This window comes from Oncorhynchus masou, chromosome 31 (genome assembly GCF_036934945.1).
Source record: "Oncorhynchus masou masou isolate Uvic2021 chromosome 31, UVic_Omas_1.1, whole genome shotgun sequence".
NCBI lineage: Eukaryota > Metazoa > Chordata > Actinopteri > Salmoniformes > Salmonidae > Oncorhynchus > Oncorhynchus masou.
In genome coordinates, this window is record NC_088242.1 from 24,377,426 (window position 1) to 24,405,101 (window position 27,676).

The 27,676-nt window shown below is 43.6% G+C and overlaps 2 protein-coding genes and 1 long non-coding RNA gene across 6 annotated transcripts in view; 2 read left to right on the plus strand and 1 right to left on the minus strand.

Moving 5' to 3' along the window:
* The window catches only part of LOC135523608 (kinesin-like protein KIF19), a 72,399-nt gene extending 64,174 nt beyond the window's left edge, over positions 1-8,225 (plus strand). Inside the window, exons 13-19 of the mRNA XM_064950390.1 lie at positions 1,256-1,377; positions 1,547-1,710; positions 1,907-2,012; positions 4,580-4,703; positions 5,183-5,577; positions 5,903-6,071; positions 6,290-8,225. Coding sequence (XP_064806462.1) covers positions 1,256-1,377; positions 1,547-1,710; positions 1,907-2,012; positions 4,580-4,703; positions 5,183-5,577; positions 5,903-6,071; positions 6,290-6,417 — 1,208 coding nt within the window. The 3' untranslated portion in view covers positions 6,418-8,225. The remainder of the gene's footprint in view (positions 1-1,255; positions 1,378-1,546; positions 1,711-1,906; positions 2,013-4,579; positions 4,704-5,182; positions 5,578-5,902; positions 6,072-6,289) is intronic.
* LOC135523611 (uncharacterized) lies at positions 835-15,532 on the minus strand. Its single transcript, XR_010452838.1, has 3 exons — positions 15,415-15,532; positions 13,554-13,668; positions 835-1,703 (listed from the first exon to the last, which is right to left on the minus strand). It is a non-coding gene; the product is annotated as an uncharacterized LOC135523611 (long non-coding RNA).
* On the plus strand, positions 14,122-27,666 carry LOC135523609 (casein kinase I-like). 4 transcript variants are annotated; one of them, XM_064950393.1, is made up of 10 exons: positions 14,122-14,581; positions 19,507-19,617; positions 20,101-20,249; positions 20,485-20,713; positions 20,810-20,980; positions 21,218-21,366; positions 21,511-21,697; positions 23,837-23,976; positions 24,571-24,646; positions 25,708-27,666. In XM_064950393.1, exons 1-9 carry the CDS (start codon positions 14,506-14,508, stop codon positions 24,601-24,603), a joined length of 1,245 nt encoding a protein of 414 aa, XP_064806465.1. In that variant the 5' UTR covers positions 14,122-14,505; the 3' UTR covers positions 24,604-24,646; positions 25,708-27,666. The 4 variants fall into 4 exon arrangements, with proteins under 4 accessions (XP_064806465.1, XP_064806466.1, XP_064806463.1 ...); XM_064950394.1 differs by having other exon boundaries at positions 21,529-21,697; XM_064950391.1 differs by lacking the exon at positions 24,571-24,646.
* The last annotated feature ends 10 nt before the right edge of the window (positions 27,667-27,676 follow it).

The following is a 27,676-nucleotide window of genomic DNA, read 5'->3' on the forward strand; positions in this document are numbered from 1 at the left end:
CAGACCCTGATGCACGCAACGCTACAATGTTATCTTCAAACCCCTGCGTCTGCCAACATTGTGCATAGTATATTTTAGGGAGTAACAGCTAGGCCAGCAGCCTATATGTCGAAAGGTTAACTTACAAATGTGTGTGTAATCGATGGTGTTGTATGTATGCTACACTTCCAATGAAGTATCCTCATAGGCCTATGCCAGCCAGTTTATTATCTTGTGAAAGTAGGTCACGGATTGCATGAACTAGGATTGCGCGTCCCTGTCAGGCTCAAAGGCTGCCCCCAAACTCCAGTTCTCTTCGCATTCAGTGACTGTGGCAAGAACTTATTTTGTTTGTTAGTGCTTTCACCATTGCCGTTATAAGAGTGTATGCCTTTAGTCTGAAATTGTGTGTGTGTGTGTGTGAGTTATTAGATCATTAGATTGATGGCCATTTGTTTGTTTTGCCACCACTTTGTACCGCCCAAACACACACACACCTTTCTTTTTTTTTTCTTAATTTTACCTTTATTTAACCTTTATTTAACCAGGCAAGTCAGTTAAGATCAAATTCTTATTTTCAATGACGGCCTGGGAACAGTGGGTTAACTGCCTGTTCAATGGCAGAACGACAGATTTGTACCTTGTCAGCTCGGGGGTTTGAACTCGCAACCTTCCGGTTACTAGTCCAACGCTCTAACCACTAGGCTACCCTGCCGCCCCTCACCTGCATACACACACAACCCGCCCCTCTCTACCTATGTCTGTAACCACAGTTCATCCTTCTGAAAATAATCTGTGGCACAACCATATCCAGGTCCTAATACTTATAATAACATGGTTACTACATTGTATGTACTAAGTGCAAGGATTTCCTTCTTACTAAAGCCAAAGCTAAAGTATAGTTTCACCATGTCATCTAACTCAGACATTTCAACAGTGGAGTGCACATCAACAGGGAGCCAGTGAGACATGTACTTAACCAAATCTCCTACATTAATCTTGAAATATAACTGTGACTTTATTCAAAAAATGTTGGCTTTATTCTCATGATTACATTTCAAGTTTATTCTCAAAATATTGCCACTTTAAATACTATTGTGCAAAAAAATAATAATCCAACTCCCACCACCTGTCGCTGTTTATTTCTGTTTTCTTTTTACTTGGCTGTAATACTCTTCCGTAGTTGTATGTTTAGTGTTGTAGTATGACTACTCTAACATGGTTGATGTTGTGTTGTAGTGTGACTAGTATTCTAACCTGTGTTGTGTTGCTGCAGACCACAGCCTTCTGGTGCCCCCCCACCTTCAGGAGCTGTATGGGATGTACATGAGAGAGCTGGACGAGAGGAACCTGGACAGAGCCATGGCCCTGGACAAGGTCACTGGATGCACACTCAAGGTAGGCAACAGATACACACACACACCACACACATGCACACACACACATGAACAGCCCTGGACAAGATCACTGGACTCAGATAGAGAACGGGATTAAGATTGAAATCGAGATCACACACAATTATAATATGTAAACTTATCCTTCCTCCTCTACCATTTGCTGTCTCCAGGAGGCTTCCCTGCCCAAGATCAGCCTACCCAGCCGAGGTCGTGGCCTGCTGCAGGACGTGGACTCAGACCAGGAGAGCGTTCGCACCATGGGCTCAGAGACCAGGCATGGCAGGGCCAAGGCCCGCAGACACACCCTGCCACCTATCCTACCTGAGGCTGAAGGGTAAGAGGACAGAGGGATTGGGAGGGCGGGAGAGATGGTGGTGGTTGGTTTAGGAAGAAGAAACACTTTAGTCTGTATCTCCACCTTCTATAGAAGGACATTTGTCTAACTGACTTTTTCTCTCTCTGTCGTTCTTTCTCTCGCTCTCTATCTATATTTCTCCTTCCCCTTACCTCCTTCCTGCTCCCTCTCACAGAGACAACAACCGGGTGTTTAAGAGCATTCCCCATGCCAGACAGATGAAACATTCTGCTGTGATGACCCCTCCTCCCATCCACATCAACGGCCAGGGGAACAGAGAGGTGAGAACCCCGTACCATCCACACGTGGACTGGGACATGTTTCGTATTGCGTCAGATAACAACATTGACGAATACGCTGATTCGGTGTGCGAGTTCATTAGAACGTGCGTTGAAGATGTCGTTCCCATAGCAACGATTAAAACATTCCCTAACCAGAAACCGTGGATTGATGGCAGCATTGGCGTGAAACTGAAAGCGCGAACCACTGCTTTTAATCAGGGCAAGGTGTCTGGTAACATGACCGAGTACAAACAGTGCAGCTATTCCCTCCACAAGGCTATCAAACAAGCTAAGCGTCAGTACAGAGACAAAGTAGAATCTCAATTCAACGGCTCAGACACAAGAGGCATGTGGCAGGGTCTACAGTCAATCACAGACTACAGGAAGAAATCCAGCCCAGTCACGGACCAGGATGTCTTGCTCCCAGGCAGACTAAATCACTTTTTTGCCCGCTTTGAGGACAATACAGTGCCACTGACACGGCCTGCAACGGAAACATGCGGTCTCTCTTTCACTGCAGCCAAGGTGAGTAAAACATTTAAATGTGTTAACCCTCGCAAGGCTGCAGGCCCAGACGGCATCCCCAGCCGCGCCCTCAGAGCATGCGCAGACCAGCTGGCTGGTGTGTTTACGGACATATTCAATCAATCCCTATACCAGTCTGCTGTTCCCACATGCTTCAAGAGGGCCACCATTGTTCCTGTTCCCAAGAAAGCTAAGGTAACTGAGCTAAACGACTACCGCCCCGTAGCACTCACTTCCGTCATCATGAAGTGCTTTGAGAGACTAGTCAAGGACCATATCACCTCCACCCTACCTGACACCCTAGACCCACTCCAATTTGCTTACTGCCCAAATAGGTCCACAGACGATGCAATCTCAACCACACTGCACACTGCCCTAACCCATCTGGACAAGAGGAATACCTATGTGAGAATGCTGTTCATCGACTACAGCTCGGCATTCAACACCATAGTACCCTCCAAGCTCGTCATCAAGCTCGAGACCCTGGGTCTCGACCCCGCCCTGTGCAACTGGGTACTGGACTTCCTGACGGGCCGCCCCCAGGTGGTGAGGGTAGGTAACAACATCTCCTCCCCGCTGATCCTCAACACTGGGGCCCCACAAGGGTGCGTTCTGAGCCCTCTCCTGTACTCCCTGTTCACCCACGACTGCGTGGCCACGCACGCCTCCAACTCAATCATCAAGTTTGCGGACGACACAACAGTGGTAGGCTTGATTACCAACAACGACGAGACGGCCTACAGGGAGGAGGTGAGGGCCTCGGAGTGTGGTGTCAGGAAAATAACCTCACACTCAACGTCAACAAAACTAAGGAGATGATTGTGGACTTCAGGAAACAGCAGAGGGAAAACCCCCCTATCCACATCGATGGAACAGTAGTGGAGAGAGTAGCAAGTTTTAAGTTCCTCGGCATACACATCACAGACAAACTGAATTGGTCCACTCACACAGACAGCATCGTGAAGAAGGCGCAGCAGCGCCTCTTCAAACTCAGGAGGCTGAAGAAATTTGGCTTGTCACCAAAAGCACTCACAAACTTCTACAGATGCACAATCGAGAGCATCCTGGCGGGCTGTATCACCGCCTGGTACGGCAACTGCTCTGCCCTCAACCGTAAGGCTCTCCAGAGGGTAGTGAGGTCTGCACAACGCATTACCGGGGGCAAACTACCTGCCCTCCAGGACACTTACACCACCCGATGTTACAAGAAGGCTATAAAGATCATCAAGGACATCAACCACCCGAGCCACTGCCTGTTCACCCCGCTATCATCCAGAAGGCGAGGTCAGTACAGGTGCATCAAAGCTGGGACCGAGAGACTGAAAAACAGCTTCTATCTCAAGGCCATCAGACTGTTAAACAGCCACCACTAACATTGAGTGGCTGCTGCCAACACACTGACACTGACTCAACTCCAGCCACTTTAATAATGGGAATTGATGGGAAATGATGTAAATATATCACTAGCCACTTTAAACAATGCTACCTTATATAATGTTACTTACCCCACATTATTCATCTCATATGCATACGTATATACTGTACTCTATATCATCGACTGCATCCTTATGTAATACATGTATCACTAGCCACTTTAACTATGCCACTTTGTTTACATACTCATCTCATATGTATATACTGTACTCGATACCATCTACTGTATCTTGCCTATGCTGCTCTGTACCATCACTCATTCATATATCCTTATGTACATATTCATTATCCCCTTACACTGTGTATAAGACAGTAGTTTAGGAATTGTTAGTTAGATTACTTGTTGGTTATTACTGCATTGTCGGAACTAGAAGCACAAGCATTTCGCTACACTCGCATTAACATCTGCTAACCATGTGTATGTGACAAATTAAATTTGATTTGATTTGATACTAGCTGTTGCCATTACACCTGAAGTGTGGAGACTCCATAGTAATGGAGGCTACAACCATATCAGGGCAACATTTCTACCAGGTTTCATATGTACATACTCCCCTATGAGAGTGTGAGTATAATGCCACATGTCCCCTCTCCTCTGTCCTCTACAGCTGCAGCCATTGGCTCCAGAGACCACTCTGAGCTACTGCCACCTCAGCCACAGTGTCAGCAGTCACCTGGACTCCTCCCCTGAGAGCAGTGAGACGGGCCAGGATATCCCACTCACACGCAAGGGTAAGCGACCCCCAATGGCTACAGCAGACAGGAGTGTTACGGAATAGGGAGTACTTTGGGTACAGATGTAGGATCTTAATTTGAGCCAGTTTGCTACAGCGGTCAGTTTGCTACAACAGGTCATATGAATTATTATGTGACTATAATTAATGGACATTTTTGTAGAGATTGATACATTTGTCGTTAAAGGAAAATCAAGTCTGGAATTTCAAAGTGGAAATTACAAACTTTAGAAGCCTTTTTAAGTTTGACATTTTCTGCATCGCAGGAAAATACTCCTGCAACAGTGTGATCAAATTAAGATCCTACAGAACACAAACTGATCGAATACAGAATATAGCCGTTATATAATCTCAGGATGATTGGGGAAAATAACGTTTATATTTTAATATCTTCAGGATGCTGGTGTACTAGATGCGTTCGTAGTAGAACCTCTGTCTCAATTTCCTACGAATCAAATGTCTCCCTTGATTCAACAGAGAGGCAGCAGATCCTCAAAGGGATCCACAACATCGCAGTGAAGGCTGCTTGCCGCCGCTCCAAAGCCCTGGAAGTGGACGCCCTGAGGCTGCCCCCTCCTCCCTCCCCCCTGGACCCCAAGAAGCACAAGAGCAGCCTGTCTCTGAGTGAGGCGCCCGCTAGGGGCCTGGCCCTGCTTCGCGGCCGGCAGCCCAGCCCCGAGCTCCGCCACGCCACCTCAGATGAGAACCTATCCAGCAGCACAGGGGAGGGGCCTGGCTCCCAGGGCACCTGGACACGCCCACGCAACCGCCAGCCCGCCCCCAAGAACCCAAACCCCACCCTGCGTGAGCAGGACTTCGAGGCTCGCCGCCGGAAGAGACGCTCCCGCTCATTCGAGGTCACAGGTCAAGCAGTAAGTAGCGTGTTCATTATCTAGCTCCCTGAGAAGGATTTGATTATTCAGTAATGTATGTTAGTAGAGTCATCAGTAGCTGTGATTGATTGATTGATTGATTGATTGATTGATTGATTGATTGACATATAAAGTCTATATAGACATATAAATATATAAAGAGAGGAAAGTATAAAGTCTACATAGACATATAAATATAAATATATAAAGAGAGGAAAGTATAATGTCTCGTCATATAAAGGGGCTCCAACCGCAGACAATGTTACAGTACATAGCCTACATGATATCAGCCCTAACACACTTCTCAATCCCTCCCCCTGCTCAGCTGTCTCAGTCTAAGACCATGGCAGCCCAACGTGTCCGCCCACTGGACAGCACTTCAGACCCCCACCTCCACATCAACGGCCAACCCCAGGCCCCCCTGCAACGCCCACAGCACAGGGGGGTCCCTCCTCTCACCAAGGTCCGGCTGCCCCACAACAACCACCAAACAGGTCAGCCTTTCCTTTTCCTACACCTCTAGATTAAAAAATACAAAATATTGCTGCAAACATCCATGGCGGGGTTCAAGGCCTATGGCACCCACAGCACCACCATCAGGACAAATTGGATGAATTGCCCTTGGATATTGGCTTATCTCCTTACTGTGTAGCTAATGAAATATATCGACATACTGTAGTGTTCGTAAACAGGGCTCTAATGCTTTTTACAGGCCCCATCACAGAGTCCTCCCCAGTCCATCTGAACAACCTGAAGCGTGCGTCCCAGCTGCGCCAGCCCCAGCCCCTACTCTACGTCACCACCACGGGCACCGGAGGCCAGCGCACCCGCAGGCACTGAGGGCCTACTAGCCTGCCACTCTAGGGTCATGTTCATTAGGGCATGGAATGGAAAACATTTAGCAATGTTTGTTGCCTAATGGACACGACCCAGGGTTTTCTTACACAGGACCCCCCAGCACCAGCACTACCCTGACCAGCTGACCCTGAGAATGTGGACTGGACTAGACTAGACTGGACTGGACTGTACAAAACTGGACTCTCCAGTCTCCACCTTCATGCTCCTGATTGGCCCACAGCCCAGTCTAACCCTTTAGCCTTGAGCCCCCCAATGAGAGGGGGCTTACACAGGACCCCCACCTCCACACTGGCTGTATGTTGAACCCAGAGACCTAGCTTTTCCTTGTGCTGATTACAGAGAGAGACACTAATAGGATGGATGATGCCCCTAGACAAGAGGATTGAATACCTCACCATCACAGTCTCCAAAGATGACTCTTCTGTCTGTGAGTGAGTCCAAAATGGCACCCAAGTGGCCCTGGTCAAAAGTAGTGCACTATATGGGGAATAGGTTGCCATTTCAGACACACTGTGACTGTTTTTCCTTGCTCCTCTTGTTTCCCTCGTTTCCACTGCTCAAGTGTTCCTGTGAGTGACCGTCCCGTGGCCACCACTGACCGCTACTCTGGCTCTGTACACGCTCGGGTTGTACAAATGATTTGGCACAAGAATTTTACTCCGTAAAAATAATTACACAAGTGTTGTGGACTCTCACCGCACAATAGTTGTGTACACATTTTTTGTGCAGACAAACTATGTTGTATCACAAAAATATCAGTTGTATCACAACCAGTGTGTCATATGCGTCAGTTGTAGAACCTGAGTGGTAAGGGCCTATGCTGTAAAGCAGACAGTACTAATTGTTGCGCAACAATAGACTAGCAGACTACATCATACTGCTTTGATGACACTAAATGCTTATTATCATGATAATGTGCTGATGAAGCCTCAATGTTACATCAAGCTAATGAATGAATTGATTTTTAAGAAATGTTAACTAATGTAATCTAATTTATAGACAGTCAGGCAGCTGTTTTTGGGTCAATCCCAACCTTGTTGCTTTGAAGTTAAATTACAAATAAGTCCTGGACATTATTTAGAGGATGAAGAAAACAGCTAGCCTGGTCCCAGATCTATGCTCTTGCCATCTTAATCACTGTCATTGTGGTGCAAAATGTTTGGCATCACAATGAGTGACAGAGAGTTGGCATGATAACACAAACAGACTGGCACTCAGGATAGAAAACAGGACCCAGTACATCAACATTCTCTGAGTGTAGATTTGACATATGAACAACAATAATATTATTATTATCATTCACTACTACATAGATCTGTAATCCAGGTATAATCTCAATCTCAGTTATCAAAAGCACATAATGAGATTAGAGAAACGTGACCTTCTGGATGATTACTGTGCACTTTTGTATTCAGCTTGATGTACAGTCTATACATTCACATTGTGTGCTTCCCAAATGGCACCGTATTCCATATATGGTCATTTGTCAAAAATGGTGCACTAAATAGGGAATAGGGTGCTATTTTGGACAGTCATTTTCTTATCACCTACCCAGACATGATTTGATCCTGTGTTAGATATGCTTAATATCCCCCCCCCCCTCCCCCATGTGGCACTTCAAAACGCATTCCCAACTGTGGATGGTTGTTGTTTTTTATTCACATTTTACGGCTGCCTTTTCTTGTTATTATCCAAATTACAGTCCTTGTCATTGTTTTCATATTTACATTTTTTTCTATTTGTTTTGTAAAAAAAAAAATGTTTTATAACTAAATAAATTCCAGTAAAAACCTAAAGATGTTTGTGATGTGATTAATGTCACTGTATGTAAGTGTTCTGGGGAAGTCTACCCTAGGTACAGATCTAGGATCAGCTTCCCTTTCCCCAATCACAACCTGAATCATTAGTAGGGAACACTGATCCAATATCAGTGTCTAGGGCAACTTCACCCTACACCGTATGTAAGCGCTGCAGTTCACTTCCTCAACAGTAGATAGAGTAACGGAATGAAACAGGGTGATCAAAACGTCTGCAGTACTACCAAACGACCACTATATGCTCCTCCTGTCCTTTCATCTCCTATGACAACTTCAGTACACAATGTTCCAACAAAGGTCTTTGTGCTGATGTGTGACCAAAACAACTCTTTCCCCAATTGTATACTGAACAAAAATATAAATGCAACGTGCAATAATTTTATGATTATACTGAGTTACAGTTCATATGAAAATCAGTCAATTGAAATAAATTCATTAGGCCATAATCTATGGATTTCACATGACTGTGCATGGGCTCAGCCATGGGGGAGCCCACAGGGGAGCCAGGCACAGCCAATCAGAATGAGTTTTTCCCCACAAAAGGGCTTCATTACTGACAGAAATACTCCTCAGTTTCATCAGCTGTCCGAGTGGATGGTCTCAGACAGTCCCGCAGGTGAAGAAGCCAGATGTGGAGGTCCTGGGCTGGCGTGGTTATACTTAATTTGCGGTTGTGAGGTCAATAAGACAAACTGACAAATTCTCTAAAACGACGGAGGTGGCTTATGGTAGAGAAATTAACATTCAATTATCTGGCAACAGCTCTGGTGGGCGTTGCTGCGGTCAGCATGCCAATTACACGCTCCCTCAAAACGTGAGACATCTGTGGCATTGTGTTGTGTGACAAAACTGCACATTGTAGAGTGGCCTTTAAATTGTACCCAGCACAGCTTCTTGATATGCCACACTTGACAGGTGGATGGATTATCTTGGCAAAGAAGAAATGTGCACGAAAAGGGATGTAAACAAATTTGTGCACAGAATTTGAGAGAAATACGTTTTTGTCTGCCTATGGAATATTTCGTGATCACTTACTTCAGCACATAAAAAATGGGACCAACACTTTACATGTTGTGTTTATATTTTTGTTCAGTATAAGTGATACCAAATTTAGACTTTGATAATTACAGTGTCTTTGGAAAGTATTCAGACCCCTTGACTTTTTCCATGTTTTGTTAGGTTACCATCGGGTTTTTGGTCACTTCCTTGACCAAGGTCCTCCCCCGATTGCTCAGTTTGGCTGAGCAGCCAGCTCTAAGTCTTGGTGTTTCCAAACTTCTTCCATTTAAGAATGAGCTAATACTCTATAAGAGGAACAGGATCTCAAGCAGTAGAAAACGAGAGGTGCTGACCAATTCACGCATTGGTAGACAGGAAACACTCCACAAAGTGTTTTTCTGAAGTTGTGTTTTGAAAGGTTAACACGTTATTCAACAGTACCTGGTGTGATCCACAACAGGTGTCTAGACATGAGTGTGGGCCTATGTCCCAGAATCATTCAGTTGTCATAAATATAGATTACATGGCAGCCTATTGTTTTCATGAGGGGAAGTGCTGAAAGTACCTGCTATGATTGGATTAGTTTACCTCACATTGGCAGGCAAGCAGCAGGCTAAATACTTAGCCTGCTGCATTCCAACACGTGCAGCAGTGGTGTGTTTATTTGTGCATACACTCGCTAATTGTCAGGGGCTTATAGTATCGTTGTCCTGAGTCTTGGGTCAATGAGAAAACCTTTCCACATAAGACCACATCACAAACATGCATTACTCTGTAGGCTATTAGCTGTTTGTTTGATGAGGTTACTCAAAGAAAGAATGAAAAACAATTGGTTTGGCTGTGTATGCAATGAAACTATTTAGGCTACAGAAAGAAATCATTTCATTAAACGTTACATCAGATTTGGCTAAATACCTAGAAACATCTTAATACTGATTAAATCTATCATGCAATTTTCGGTTATGAAATTCTTTCTACAGCTACACACTGTCTTTTTTTCTCTCTGTTCTTTCTCTTTCCCTCCTTCTGCTCCGCGCATTGTCAAACACGTGCAGCGCACGTTACACAATCCAAACAACAACAGTGCTGCCATGTGAGTGGCCCAAACTATAGAAATTGTGCCTGAACAGCTTCAGGGATTGGTCCATATGTGACCAATCACAAAAATCACAAGCGCTCTTCAGATTAGTAGGCGTTGCCTCCAGGACTTTGACAGCTGTCATGAGTGAAAACTTGTCTGTCTGTGCCTGAGCAATACAAACATCATGTTGACAATGAATCCTATTTCCATAATTTTCAATGTATGTTTTTGACATTCTTAGAAAGTTTTGAAATACAATTGACATTTACATTGTGAGATTTATATTTTACTCAGTTGTTGTTCAGTATGCAATATACAGTTGGAAAGTATTCAAACCCCATGACTTTTCCCACAGTTTTTTTACGTTACAGCCTTATTCTAAAATTGATTAAATTGTTTTTTCCCCCTCATCAATCTACACACAATACCCCATAATGACAAAGGAAAAACAGTTTTTTAGAAATGTTTGTAAATTTGTATAAAAAAACTGAAATAACACATTTACGTAAGTATTCAGACCCTTTGCTCAGTACTTTGTGGAAGCACCTTTGGCAGTGATTACAGCATAGAGTATTCTTGGATATGCTATTAGCTTGGCACACCTGTATTTGGGAAATTTTTCCCATTCTTCTTTGCAGATCCTCTCAAGCTCTGTCAGGTTGGATGGGGAGTGTTGCTGCAACACTATTTACAGGTCTCACCAGAGATATATAGATCTTCGATCGGACTTTGGCTGGGCCACTCAAGTACATTCAGAGACTTGTACCGATGCCACTCCTGAGCTGTCTTGGAACCTCAAATCAAATACACATGGTTAGCAGATGTTATTGCGAGTGTAGCGAAATTCTTGTGCTTCTAGTTGTGCAGCAATATCTAACTAGTAATCTAACAATTCTACAACACCTAGCTAATACACACAAATCTAAATAAAGGAATGGGATTATTAAAGTGCCATTATTAAAGTGACTAGTGATCTATTTATAAAAGTGGCCAATGATTTCAAGTTTGTATGTACGCAGCAGCCTCTCTGTTAGTGATGGCTGTTCAACAGTCTGATGGCCTTGAGATGGAAGCTATTTTTCAGTCTCTCGGTCCCAGCTTTGATGCACCTGTACTGATGCTTCGCCCCAGTCTGAGGTCCTGAGTGCTCTGGAGCAGGTTTTCATCAAGAATCTCTCTATACTTTGCTCCGTTCATCTTTCCCTCAATCCTGACTACTCCCTGACATTTTGTGGTACCCTTTCCCAGATCTGTGCTTTGACACAATCTTGTCTCAGACTTCTACGGACAATTCATTCAACCTCATGGCTTGGTTTTTGCTCTGACATGCACTGTCAACTGTGGGATATATAGACCCATGTGTGCCTTTCCAAATCATGTCCAACCAATTGAATTTACCACAGATGGACTCCAATCAAGTTGTAGAAACATCTCAAGGATGATCAGTGGAAACAGGATGCACCTGAGCTCAATTCCGAGTCTCATTGCGAAGGGTCTGAATACTTACGTAAATAAGGTATTTCTCTTTTCGCTTTGTTGTTATGTAGATTGCTGAGGATTTATTTTTATTTCATCCATTTTAGAATAAGGCTGTAACGTAACAAAATATGGAAAAAGTAAAGGGACCTGAATCCTTTCTGAAGGCACTGTGTGTACTGTACAATGAAGCCTATTGAAGTTTTTAGGATGGGTTTCCTGTGCCTGAGACAAGGCAAATGTATACACACACACACACACACACACAAATGTATACACACGCACACACACACACACACACACAAATGTATACACACACACACACACACACACAAATGTATACACACACACACACACACACAAATGTATACACACGCACACACACAAATGTATACACACACGCACACACACACACACACACACAAATGTATACACACGCACACACACACACACACACACAAAAATGTATACACACGCACACACACAAATGTATACACACACGCACACACACACACAAATGTATACACACGCACACACACAAATGTATACACACACGCACACACACACACAAATGTATACACACGCACACACACAAATGTATACACACGCACACACACAAATGTATACACACACGCACACGCACACACACACACAAATGTATACACACGCACACACACAAATGTATACACACACGCACACACACACACAAATGTATACACACGCACACACACAAATGTATACACACAAGCACACACAAATGTATTCACATGCACGACACAACCATACCTCAGCATCCCACTAATTTCATTGAAATAATGTGGAAACAATGTTGATTCAACCAGTGTGTGCCCAGTGGGATGTCTTGATCTCAATGACCTGACTTGCTTAGGCATCTTGAACAAGAGTCCAGAAATCAAAATAAATGCTATTGAAGTAGGAAAATGGGAAAACATGACTAATGTGAATAAATGAACAACTAAATGTTTCTATTTTGAACAAAACACCATATGAGCCATCCCAATATGAGCAGTAGACCGAGTATGAATAGCAGCCTGTGGTCGTTTGCTTCTCCTGACCCTGCACAGAGCTGTGGGCATGGGCCAGTGATTTGTGTCTATCCTACATGCATCCCTTCAGATAGTATGTCCCAAGGAAAAGTTTGCCGCTGACCCAGTTCCCTACTTAGCAGAAATAACTGCAGTCTTCAGTGATGTTGCCGCAAGAGAGAGAGTGAGCTTATCAAACTACTTCCACCTCTCTCATGCTCCATCCACAGCAGGAAGGATATGTTTTCTTTTATGCATACAGGCTTCATCATCAGTTTTTTACTGCAGTTTGAATATTTAATTCTGAGTAGAACAAGAACGGATACTGTTCGAATTCTGAACGGCAAAGTAATGGATGTGTCCACCAACTATTACAACCTGCAAGCTCCCCCAGCACAATAGCCAACAAACAACTAGGTCATGCAAGGTTTATGGATTCATTTGGCCTTTTTCCTGCTCCCTTACTAAATAATCCTGTATATTTAGGGTATTTTGGTCTATTCAGCCCCAGACGAGTGGCTGTGTCACAGGATTACTGAGACTGAGCAAGACAGGACTTATCCCTGATATAACTTGTCTATCTCTATCTGTTTGTTTTTGTGTGTGTGTGTGTGTGTGTGTGTGTGTGTGTGTGTGTGTGTGTGTGTGTGTGTGTGTGTTTTCATGCGTACATACGTTGGTACGCATGTGCTTGCTTACCTGTGTTTGCTTTCTGTTGTTGTCCTCTCTGTTGATTTGGCCTCAAATTCAGGTCACAGTACATCCCTGCCTTAGCCACTGTGACATCACGCCAGTGGGACCCAAAAATCCTAACCTAATTAGGAGGAACCACATAACACCTTACATCAGTTTCTACATCCCAAATGGCCCCCTACTCCCCAGTTGACTACTTTTGACCATGACCCATAGGTCTCTGGTCAAGAGTAGTACACAAAATAAGGAATATTGTGCCATTTGGGACACTTAATGGCCTTAGTTGGGGCAACTTCAACATACTGTTTGACCAGACTCTCACTTTTTTCAGTTTCACCATCATTGCCCATATTGATTTTTATAATGAAAAGACTGTAGAAGTCCTGTTTATAAACATGTTAGTATGTCTTTAGTATTCTTGGGTTGATTGTTTTATTCAGTGTATCAATCTAGTCTTTCTTGATACAATGTAGGTCTAAACACTAGAATAATTTATAATTTCCAAAGACCAATGTCCCTTTTTATGTGATCTGCGCAGGGTTGCTAGGACAAGTGATGTCACAGGCGAGTAACAGCCAGTCCACAACGGAGGACAATCCTACAGTGGGGAAGAAGCTTCCATCAAAATCCGTCTCCATCCTGCTTCATTTCGGGAAAGAGTACATTTTAAAAAGCAAGAACATAGTCTACACGTTCTGAGCTTTTGGCAATAGCAATATCGTTGTGTTCTGAAAAAGACATAGGTATAAAAGGGATGGTGAACGTTGGATTGTTACAGAAGGAATTTAATCATCTTCTATTATTCAGGGGAGGGGGGCGTCTGAATAAAGGAGTTTGTATACCAGCAAAGTAAGGTGATATTTGGGGTGGTTAGGTAACCAAAGAGAGCAAAAACACCCGGGTGGATTCTTCAAAACAACACATTCTGAAGATTGCTTCGTAAGAATAGCATTGAACCATGGAATTAAGAGTGGGAAACCGATACAGGCTGGGAAGGAAAATTGGAAGTGGATCCTTTGGAGACATCTATTTAGGTGAGTAACGTTAGTTAGCTAAATTCTCAAAAATATTAGCTACACAATAACGTTACCGTATGCTAGTTAGTTAGCTAGCTAGGTACTGTCAATTGAACATTTAATCTAGCTAACGTTAGCTACTGTACTAGCTACCAAACACCGTCACTAACCTGATAAACTAGTTTACCATCGCAACATTACGTTGTACTTTAACCATGTTGCTTGGATTGTGAATAACATAAAACAAGCTGTCAATTCTCAGCACCTCTTGTCCCTTGGGCAAACCAGTAACGTTAACTAGCTATATACAGTCAGTATGAGGAAATAACGTTAGAATAGCCACTAACCAGCTAACGTTATCTAGCTAAGTTAGCTTGTCAAATTGAGATGCCTCTATCCAAGCAAAGCCCATGACAGTTTCACAAAACAACAGGACAGCTAAAGCCAAGCAGGTAGGCCTAATTGTCATTATTAATACAGAGATGACTACCTCGCTAGTCAATGTAATCTGGAAACTGCTTGATTGTTAGTCATGTCTACTAAAGGTTTGCTTTTCAAACAGCAATAGGCATGATCATGGATGGATAGAGGCATTTTTTTTAAAAGTAGAGTTCACTTGACAGACATACTGAAGAACAAGTCACCCACCCCAACTGAGTTTACCAGTATACATCCCATCTGTCAAATTTCAAGGGATGAAGGGCAGTTCGCTAGCTGCAGTAGAGCTAGCCAAATACCCTGTTCTCTGCTCTGCCCTCCAGGCAGTGGCACTTGCCCACATTTTTAGGATGAAGCATAGTGAAGTTCTGTACTAGTTACCCATTTTATAGTCACAGTACAAGTGTACTTACTCTCCTGTAGCTTCCATTTGTTTGCTGCTGTGGCTGTCTTAGAATTTAGGCAAGCTACTATCAATGACATTATTTCTGTCTAGTTTAAGGTAACATTGCTGAAATGCATTGTTGTGGCTAGTTTCAACCATTTGTCACTCAGTCTTGGCAGGGGTCAACTCCCCTTTAGCAGTTGTGTTGACTGTTGCTTGTGTGGTGCGTTTTAGTTTGTGTTTAGAGACTGGGCCCTGGGCCCTGTTTTTTGCAGTGGTCCATAATCATCAGTCAGTGGTCAACTGAAATTACATTCTGATATGTTATCATCACCTCCAGGGCTTAGCTTACATATACATTTGTCATAAAGGTCACTGAACACTTCTTGTTTTTGTATGAGTGAGTTTGAATCTTGTCATGCCATAACTGTAACTGTTGTCATAATGCTGGTATGCTTCGTGGAGTCATGTTTTCCTATGCGTAATAGGGAGGAGTATTCCTATGTTAAATGCTAAATGGGTTTTTACAGGGCCTCATAGAGTTTCTGAATTTGGTGTATGTCCTATCCTCATTGTATGCATTTTCAGTTGACTGTAGGAATTCCTCTGGTTGAGTTGAAGCAGGAGCACATCTCATCCAGCTACAGGGTTCGACACAATTGTCCAGCTTCCTGGCACTACTGTAGCACATGGCAGTTAGTGTATACAGCAGAAAGGGCTTATTGTTGATGGGGATGACATCTGGAAAGTTTCTAACAGCCATGTCGTTGTTTCACAAACCGTCTGTGTGTAACATAATATGGGAAAGTCAGATGTTTAACGCCTACTACTGCCCTACTATGTCCTGTCTGTCTGTACTAGCCTGTCACGAGTCACAGCTCCAAACCCCATCCCGCCACCTCTTCCCCTTTTCTAAACAAATAGTTCTAAACCCCATGTAAGGCCAAAAGGCTGCTTGACTTGCTTCTCAGTTGCTTGTTGTTGGATGTTTTGTTTTGAAAGGGTTGGGTCATTTGGATACTGACTGGAAACATTTTGTGGCAAATGTTATTCCCATCTTTGAGTTGTTAAATGCACTGTTTGTTCATTTTCGGTTTCAGAGACACTGACTGGGAAAAGTAGATGATTTCTATGTTCTTACATGGCTTCAGTTATGGTCGATATATGAATTATGTTGCACATGTATAAGTCATTAAACTTCTATAGTGCTTTTCATAGAATCTCAAAGCGCTTTAAGAACAACAAACAAGCAACATATGATGACGGGTCAACCAATCGAGGCCATGTCAAGTATGCAGATGAGAAACCGCATGTCCAACTCCATTGAAGTTCAATGTTCCAACTCAACAGACATGAATCGTGTAGGGCTGAGGAGATGTTTTTAGAGGAGTAAACCTCTAAAAAGGTAATCCAGCCCACCCCACACACCACTGCTCCAAACCACTAAGGATATGGTGTGGTTGTTTCCTTTTGACACCCTAGCTGGATTGTATAACCAGGCCTAGGCTGCCTGCCTCTTCATTAAGCCTCTAGAAAATATTGAAACATTAAAACAATTCTGACACCAATAGAACTATGTTGAGTTCATATAGTTTGAAGTACACATGAAGTACAATTTGTTCAAATGTGTTTAATTGCTAGAGCATACAGACTTGACTGCCAATTATGTAGATTTTCTCAATGCACATGAAGTAATCCATGTTTTGGAAGGCTAAACCGTTATGAATGATGTCAGCCCTAAGTGCCCATTGTAATAGGCTTTGTAATGGGACAGACAATATAATGTCAGCGAGGGGTGGATTTGCCCCCATCCTAGGTCACCTGTGTGTTCCTGCGTACTCCTCCGGTGTCAGGTTGGGGGGGGGCACACGCAGGTGTGTGGTGAACCGTCCTACGCACACAGAGGGGAAGCTCCAGTCAGCTGTATTTCCCTCTCTGCTCTGCTTTCCAGTGTGGACTAATGCATTCCCCTTTATGTAACCACATGTATGATTCATTCGACATGTTATTGTGTGTGCGTGCATGGAGGTGTTAAGTAAAGTGCTTTTCAGGAGATGGTCTGAGTCATACATGGACTGTAAGCCTACTTTTGAAATGAAATGTCAGATATGAAAAGCTCCCCTGTTTCCCACTACTAACATACAGTGCAGCAAATGTGCACATCTTCAATGCATTTAAAAAAAATCTCATATTGCCCTTTTTTCCCACTTTGTATGAAAAGGGCCATTTGCAAGCAGCGCAAAAAGAAGTAGGCCCAGTACTAAAGTAACAGGCTAGGTGTGTTTTACATTGTAACTCTTCAAGCTGAGTCTTATGTAACACCTTGGACCATTTTTCACATATTAAACAGAATTTCATGTTCCTGGGTAATGCTCTGCTGGCCCTCTATAGCTGGTCAAGTCACTCTGAATATATGTTTTCACTGCTGCTGGGCAGGGTCAACACAAATGACCACAGCCACAAAGTCATAATAATGGCTATTTCTACAATGTATCTTCTTAATCTGATTTTAACCTTAACCACACTGTTGACCTCATGCCTAACTTTTTAAATTAAGACCAGAAAGCTAATTTCTGTTTATATTAATTTGTATAATATTTCCCATTTGTATTTTTTGTCTCTGGTAACTAGTGACAACCACTGTGCAGGGAGGGATGGGCCCCGACTCACTCTCTACTCCCCTTCCCTGTTCTGTTGTCCCTTGTCTGTGCTCTTGTAGAATACTGGTTGAGGGGTGGAGATGATGCAGTTAATTATTCCTTGCCCACGGACATTCGACCACCCATCAGAGATGATTGCAATACAGTCTGCTTTCTCTATGATTTGCTTGAACTCGGTTGAACTTTGCATCCAGCAAGTTAGTAGATAAAGCCTGTCTGGTTGGAGGGGTGTATGCTGGGTGGAGAATATTCAGACATCTCTTCCAATCTTGCCTGTGAGCATCAGAGCTGACCCAGTTGCATACACAGTTTGAGCAAGACATTCATCAGCATTTCTCTGACTATGTTCCTCCATTGAGTCAAAAAAACTTCTGATTCCAGGAGGACCATGAGCTGTTGCTATCGATAAGGTGTCTGATTCATCATTTTCACCTCGAATAGAAGTAGAGGGACTTGTCAGAGGTTGTGAGTGCTGAGGGAACTTGGCCAGCTGATTCTGCATCTTTGTTGCATTCTTCACATAGGATTATGCACAGTATTTGCAAATGTACACAGCTTTTCCTTCTACATTAGCTGTAGTGAAATGTCTCCACACATTAGATAGTGCTCGTGGCATTTTCATGTAAAGATTGGGAAGAAAATAGCAACAAAAAAACCCAAATACAATTCCATTTACAGATAAATAGTTAAGCAGTTAGATTAAACAACTTCTTTGTAAGATTTATTTTTATTTTTAAATGAAATATGTATGGAAACAGGTGAATTAACACTCCTCAGTTAGCAGGCTCAAGCAAGCTAAAACCCACATGGTAGCAAGAACTAACTAGCAGAATTTAACAAGTTAGAAATGATTTAAACACACTTTGCTGTAGGCTACTATTTACTAGTTAACAAAAAATCATGTATGTCATATAAAATATGTTCACCCCACCCAGTATTGTAATCAAAACCTACCAGAAAGCATGTTGTCCTTGGCTCAGACACTGTAGTAGTGTGGGCTCAATAGCATTTCATTAGTGTGCAAGATCTTAAGAATCAGCTGTACATGTGTTGGAAGAATGAACTGTGCATGCAGAGGGTTGCAATTCCATTGAATTGGGGATAGTTTAACCAAACTTCTTCAATGAATTTAAGCAAAATTCCCGGGCTTAACTTCCCATGGAAAATGTCTGGAAAATCTTTGGAAATTTACTGGAAAATTTCTGACCCTTTGCAACCCTAGTCTGAATACTTTTTGAATGCACTGTGTATCCCCCGTCTATGCTGCAATGCTCAGTCAGCAGGGACATGCACATCACAAGGGACCAGAGTTTCCCCTCCCTTCGTGGTCAGGGAAAAAAACATCCAGGCCATAAACATTTCTAAGCATAAATCATGCTCTGTGAACCAAAATCAGTAATTAACTGCTCTCTATTCATCTCCATACATTTTTATCGATATTCCTTCTCTTTGTCCCACAGGCACAGACATCTCAGTGGGAGAGGAGGTGGCCATCAAGCTGGAATGTGTGAAGACCAAGCACCCACAGCTCCACATCGAGAGCAAGATCTACAAGATGATGCAGGGAGGAGGTGAGCCCTGGGTCTAAACCATTACATTTACATTTACATTTAAGTCATTTAGCAGACGCTCTTATCCAGAGCGACTTACAAATTGTACATGGGCCTTGCTGTGGGCTATCAGTGCTGGTCTATCTCTCCCCACTCCTCTTTCTCTCCTATCTACCCCCTCCATTGCTCTCGTGCTCCCCCCACCCCACCTTCCCCCATGTTAATGTGGTTTTCACATCGCTGGACAAGCAGGCAGTCATCCACATGAGTCAGTCAGTCCAGTCATGCCAGCCAGCAGCCTGAGAGAGTGGACTCAGTGGAACCTGTCATCCGATCACAGAGCCAGAGAAACACCACACAGGAAATCACATTAAACCCAATAGAGAATGTCATTTAAGTGAACTAGAGATGGGTTTAGAAACAGATTAACTAACCATGATTAAGTTGAAGTCATCAATTTGCTTTCCCACTTCTAACCTCCCATGTGTGTTTCTTCCATAACAGTGGGCATCCCTACAATAAAGTGGTGTGGAGCAGAGGGAGACTACAACGTGATGGTGATGGAGCTGCTTGGCCCCAGTCTGGAGGACCTGTTCAACTTCTGCTCCCGCAAGTTCAGCCTCAAGACTGTCCTGCTGCTGGCTGACCAGATGGTGAGACACAACTGACGGAGTGGGTGTTCACCAACAGCATTAAATATTCCGCTCTTATGCTGACTATCAGGGCCACTTGTATCTTCTGAAGTTATGACCACTATATTCTATGAAATTTGCTTGCATGTTCGCTAGCTATTATTTGTTAGCAGATTAGAAGCGCAAAGTAAACCTCTCCAGGAGGAGTAGTGTCCACTCCTGCTCTTATGTATGTGGAAAAAAAACTATTTTTCAGATCAGCCGGATTGAGTACATCCACTCTAAGAACTTCATCCACAGAGATGTGAAGCCTGACAACTTCCTGATGGGCCTGGGCAAGAAGGGCAACCTGGTGTACATCATTGACTTTGGCCTGGCCAAGAAGTACCGCGACGCCCGCACACACCAGCACATCCCCTACCGCGAGAACAAGAACCTGACCGGCACGGCACGCTACGCATCCATCAACACACACCTGGGGATAGGTAGGTTGCATACACACACCTGGACATTGATCTCACACACACACTATTCAAACAGGGCCAGTGTGTGACTTTCTCCTTCCCTCCCTCTCTCTACAGAGCAGTCTCGTCGTGATGACCTGGAGTCTCTGGGTTACGTCCTGATGTACTTCAACCTGGGCTCTCTGCCCTGGCAGGGCCTCAAGGCCGCCACCAAGAGGCAGAAGTACGAACGCATCAGTGAGAAGAAGATGTCCACCCCTATCGAGGTGCTCTGCAAGGGATACCCATGTAAGTAGTCTGATTTATCATTCCTGGTTTTAGCATAGTTGATTTGTACAAACACACTCCTACTCTGTGCTTAGGTATGGATATCTATGACAGTGCAGGATTGTCTTTGTCCATTTGATTGTCTGTAATGTTTCTGTACCTCTTCAGAGGCCATGCTGTGACCCTGTAAAATAAAAGATGAAGGAATTTCCCTACAGGATGATAATAAAGGATTCTAACACTTCTCCCTCCTCACAGCTGAGTTCTCCACCTACCTGAACTTCTGTCGCTCTCTGCGGTTCGATGACAAGCCGGACTACTCGTACCTGAGACAGCTGTTCAGAAACCTGTTCCACAGACAAGGCTTCTCCTACGACTACGTCTTTGACTGGAACATGCTCAAGTTTGTGAGTACTGCCTCTATTCATTGTTAATTAACAATCTATTAAACATATACTGTTTTTATTGCACATCTTAATAATCCCGTTAACAGTTAGCCAATGGTACCTCAGTGGCAGTTTTCTGATCTGGTCTCCATTTCTACCCCTCTGACTGCCCCTAATTCCAAGGGGGCCAACCGTGCAGCGGAGGAGGCGGAGCGGGAGCGGAGGGACAGAGAGGATAGGCTGAGACACGGCAGAAACCCTGGGGCCAGGGGACTCCCGGCCGCCTCAGGACGACCCCGAGGAACACAGGATCCGGCGCCACCTACACCCCTCACACCCACCTCACACACAGGTTAGTGTCTCTCTCTCTCTCTCTCACACTTTGATATATGGTTTACATAATAATGTTATTGTCTCTTGTCATGGTCAGGAAGTACAGTAGGGCAAAAAAGTATATAAACCACAGCCATCATGTTTCCAGCATGCTCAATGCAGGTGATTTAAAAAATATATTTTTTTTTGTGGGGGGAGGTTTTGTACATTGATTAATGTTGTGCTACTCAAATATAAATTCCATACATTTTTCTAAACTAATCCAATGTGTTACTTGGATGTATTGCACACATTACTGAAATGGTTGTCAATTTTAAATGCATTCGATACTCTCATGTTTTAGTCTTCCCAACCCTGGCAGTCATTCTGAATAAAAGTTGAGTGAATACAAATTCCTAATGTTGATGTTACCACTCTGGCTGAATTCCAATTGGAATTACACATTACTTTGCAAGCCATCATAAATGTGAATTTCAGGCCTGATGTGGCCTGTAAACCATGTGTTTCTGGCCACTGTATTGGGGTAAAACTAGTCCCTCAACATAAGGCCTTATGAAGTATGTACAGTGGGGCAAAAAATTATTTAATCAGCCACCAATTGTGCAAGTTCTCCCACTTAAAAAGATGAGAGGCCTGTAATATTCATCATAGGTACACTTCAACTACAACAGACAAAATGAGGGAAAAAAATCCAGAAAATCACATTGTAGGATTTTTAATGAATTTATTTGCAAATGATGGTGGAAAATAAGTATTTGGTCAATAACAAAAGTTTCTCAATACATTGTTATATACCATTTGTTGGCAATGACAGAGGTCAAACATTTTCTGTAAGTCTTCACAAGGTTTTCACACACTGTTGCTGGTATTTTGTCCCATTCCTCCATGCAGATCTCCTCTAGAGCAGGGCTGTTGCTTGGCAACACGGACTTTCAACTCCCTCCAAAGATTTTCTATGGGGTCGAGATCTGGAGACTGGCCAGGCCACTCCAGGACCTTGAAATGCTTCTTACGAAGCCACTCCTTCGTTGCCCGGGCGGTGTGTTTGGGATCATTGTCATGCTGAAAGACCCAGCCACGTTTCATCTTCAATGCCCTTGCTGATGGAAGGAGGTTTTCACTCAATCTCACGATACATGGCCCCATTCATTCTTTCCTTTACACGGATCAGTCGTCCTGGTCCCTTTGCATAAAAACATCCCCAAAGCATAATGTTTCCACCCCCATGCTTCACAGTAGGTATGGTGTTCTTTGGATGCAACTCAGCATTATTTGCCCTCCAAACACGACGAGTTGAGTTTTTACCAAAAAGTTATATTTTGGGTTCATCTGACCATATGACATTCTCCCAATCTTCTTCTGGATCATCCAAATGCTCTCTAGCAAACTTCAGACGGGCCTGGACATGTACTGGCTTAAGCAGGGGGACATGTCTGGCACTGCAGGATTTGAGTCCCTGGCGGCGTAGTGTGTTACTGATGGTAGGCTTTGTTACTTTGGTCCCAACTCTCTGCAGGTCATTCTCTAGGCCCCCCCATGTGGTTCTGGGATTTTTGTTCACCATTCTTGTGATAATTTTGACCCCAAGGGGTGAGATCTTGCGTGGAGCCCCAGATCGAGGGAGATTATCAGTGGTCTTGTATGTCTTCCATTTCCTAATAATTGCTCCCACAGTTGATTTCTTCAAACCAAGCTGCTTACCTATTGCAGATTCAGTCTTCCCAGCCTGGTGCAGGTCTACAATTGTGTTTCTGGTGTCCTTTGACAGCTCTTTGGTCTTGGCCATAGTGGAGTTTGGAGCGTGACTGTTTAAGGTTGTGGACAGGTGTCTTTTATACTGATAACAAGTTCAAACAGGACAGAGGAGCCTCTTATAGAAGAAGTTACAGGTCTGTGAGAGCCAGAAATCTTGCTTGTTTGTAGGTGACCAAATACTTATTTTTCACCATAATTTGCAAATAAATTCATAAAAAATCCTACAATGTGATTTTCTGGATTTTTTTTCTCATTTTGTCTGTCATTGTTGAAGTGTACCTATGATTAAAATTACAGGCCTCTCTCATCTTTTTAAGTGGGAGAACTTGCACAATTGGTGGCTGACTAAATACCTTTTTGCCCCACTGTATTTGTTTCTCCTGTCTCTTTATCTCTCCTCTAGCCAACATGTCTCCACGACCGGCGTCCGGTATGGAACGAGAGAGAAAAGTGAGCATGCGGCTTCACCGGGGAGCTCCCGTTAACGTCTCCTCGTCCGACCTGGCGGGACACCAGGACACCTCTCGCATGTCCACCTCACAGGTACAAGCTCGTCCCAACCCCAGATGCACCCCCTCGGCCCTCACCAGAACACCCCTGACCTCATACGACCACCGCCCATCATGACCCACCCCTCCAGAGGAATATGGAGAACAGAACCAACAAAGTTGTCTATAGTCAAAACCTAAACAGGAATGTCTCTTGACTTTGGATCTCAATAAGGAGTAGCTAGCTGTAAGTCTAGGAGTGCATCAGTAAGGCCTGGCTTGCATCAACATGATTCAAGACATGAATAAACATGAAGATGTTTATTGGAGAGAGGCACTTCAACTAGCTAAGTAAAGGGCCCTGGCTTTAGTCTGCCAAACAAGACTAAAGGAAAAGATGCACGGAAGGAAATTCACCCCAGGATTGAGGGTACTGAAGAGGACACTATAATGAAATATCCCCACTCTCCTTAGGCAACATCGCCCTATTCTCCTTGGCGATCTCTTTACGTTTCCACCAGGTGATCATGAGAGTTGTAGTTTTTATCTCCCACACATTGGTGTGTTATAGTAAGCATGCCATACTACAGACCCAGATCCAGTTGTCTGACTTGACCTATGGCCTTCTCTCTCCCTCCCCTAACCTCAGAATAGCATTCCCTTCGACAATCACGCCAACTAGATGCTCGCCATATCCTTGTGTGATGGCCCGATGGCCACACTGGGTGAGTCCCGCTGAGGCTGGCGCTGGGTTCTAAAGTACCAGGGATGCACGCCTCCAGTCCTAATGGGAAGTACTGTCTGTCTGCAGGCTCTCGTTCCTCTCTGATATACGCTATGAAAGGGAGCTGAGACAAGTAGCTTCAATGTTAACAGCTTATGACAAAAGGAACTTTTTGTTAGTCAGCTGGCCAGCCTATTCCCTTTCATAGCGTATTGATCATTCAATGAGCCAGACTTGCCAGGTCCTATTGGACCAGATGCCTCAGTTATTCTGATGCATCTGACACTGTCTCCCTTGAGAACTGGAGCGGTGCATTCCAACCTTGTGATAACAAACCAACGTGTGGAGCCAGTGTTTCTGCTATTTCTGGTTGTTACCCTACCTCGCTCTGTGACCTATCCTCAGCACAGTGCTTGTGACTTGTTGCAGTGGTTGGACTGTGGTGATGCCTGTCTGACATTCTCCAGCATGTGACTGCATTGGTTCCTATCCTGCTCCTAACTCCCCAGTCTTACCTATAGAGGGGTGGGTGTGTGTCCTTCAAACCCTTGTCTCCCTTGGCTTATACCACTGCTCAATGCTGCATGGTTTTTCATAGGTCTCTGGAAATTATCACCAAGCTAAAGTTTAGATTTGCTATGTCTGAAAGCATATACTGCATTTTGTTTTCTTGTTCTGATGAGTGAATGACACACCAGACTGAGGCCATGTGGCCCATCGCTGCTTGCCTTCATCTCTCACACTATGTATCACCCTCAGCATATCTTCTGCACTACATGGAAATACTGCTGTTTCTGCTGAGCAATGTGACAATATTAATCTATTGTCAGGCCTTCATGCATGATATGGTTTTGAAACTTCTGATGTTTCAAGTCTGGTATTTTTATTTCAACTAAAGTGCAGTGTTGTGTAGATGAAATTGAGTAATAATGTAAGTATAGTTCAGTCTACTTAATGATAAGATGGAGATTGCATGCAGAGAAGCGAGAGTAGAGATCCCCGCCTGCTGTAAATGTATGAGAGTATAAAAGTTGACCCCTCCCCTCTCTCTTCTCCCCTCAGTTGGTGTCTGGCATGATTCCTGGTGGCCTCCACTCTGCAGTGCCTCGATGAGACAAGACCCACAATGCCACTGGCACAGCAGAGGGCTGCACCAAGCCTGGCTCAACCAATCGGCAGCCAGCTCGCTAACTACTACAGAAAACATCGGAAGACCACCTCTCTCCTGACCTGGCAGTGTCTGGTTGTTCCTTTCTTTCACACTAGTTATCTTGTTCCTTGCCCACTCAGTCTCTCTCTCGCTCCCTCTATGCTCTCTTTCTAGCTTTCTCTGTACTCTCTCCTGAACACTTACAATTGTTTCGATAAAAAAAACTTGGAAATAAGTACCACATCTGCGACCTCTTTTCCCAGAGACATTTTCCATGCCTGTGCAGAAACTGGTCTTCGCTGTGATGGCGATCTAACCGAGTTCTTTTAAGACTGAAACGACAAACAGAACAACAACAACTGCCACCGTTATTGCCGTGGTTACTACTCCTCATCCATGGCACTTTGTCAATAAAGACATTAATTTCTACTCCCACTGTACATTACTACATAATAAATCTGATATGAAAAGAGCTGATCCAAGATTGAGGCTCTGTTTTAAATGGGTCGTTTTGGGTGTACTGCTTTTCATTTGTACTTATTTACAGATCTGTTTTCTCTGACCACCAGCTGGTTTTCTATTGTTTTCACAGCTCTGGTCTGTAACTCTAAAGCCATTTGTAATACATACTATTTGCATGTTTTAACACTCGGCCTCCCTTTGAACTGCTGATATGTAGGGTTTTAACTCTAAATCACATCTGAAATTCTCATCTGTATTTCTAGATGGGGTTTTATGGTCAAAGTTGCTCAAGTTGTATATGTATAGGAGGGCCCCGTAAAGGTTTCCTTTTCTCCCCAACCAAGACAGTCTCTCATGGACTACTGTACAGATCTACATGCTCATTTCCTGTTATTTGTAATATTTCTAAGCTGTGAAATACATGTAATATAGATGTTTACTTTTTGAGGTGAATTTGGGTTGGGTTTCTTAAATTGGGTCTGCTCAAAAGTGTGACATCACTGTCCTATAATCGGTCTGGTTCGGTCCAGTTTTGGGCTGTCATAATCATTGTCCGTGCCCAGGCTTGTTCTGCGTCTGTCCAAAAAGATGAAGTGCAGGATTGTTTTAGTTTGAGAGCACTCACACAAAGACTTACCAGTGTCAGTTTAAAATGGCAGCCATTTAACAATGATTTTGTTTTATTGATTGTGAACTGACATTTTTATATTTCCTTATTGTCTCCATGATGTGAACACTGGTGTTATTTTTACATGTTTTGAGAAATAAAATGGTGCTGCACTGATGTGGCTACAAGCAGAGGCACGTGCACTTAACTAAACATCTGTGTTTACTTTGTATCTCCTGATAAATTAACCGATTGACACTTCTCCTGGGTGGGCTATGGTCTTTGACGTTCAAGTCAATGGTCGCGTTACCCTGTTCAGACGTTGCATGCATCAACCAATGATTGCGTGCCACATCGACTGCTGTCGGGCACGAGATCGCTATAACATCTGGTTAGCTGATACGTTAAATACCTATCCATGCTTTGTAAGATCTGACATGCGTCAGCAACACCTGGACAGAGTAACGCGCCAAATCTCTACTGATCTTCAGCAAAGAGTGTGGAGCAAGAGTTTGGGATATTCAACTCAACCTCAGTCAGCAAAATTTGTATTTTTAGGGTCTGCACAGCTGAATCGTTACCATGGTTTACCCCTATAGAACAATTTTAATGCAGGCCTGATTCCTGACTAGTCATTTTATCCTATGGTTTAACCCATGGGCAGTTTGGTCAATCACTGACTCACCCTTCTATGTGTAACTAACAAAGCTACCAGCTCTGAAATAATATTACTTTATCTCTCATTTGTACTTGCCACTGTATTTGTGTACTTTAAAAACTGTAAATAAATTAAGTACTTGTACTCTGTGTGC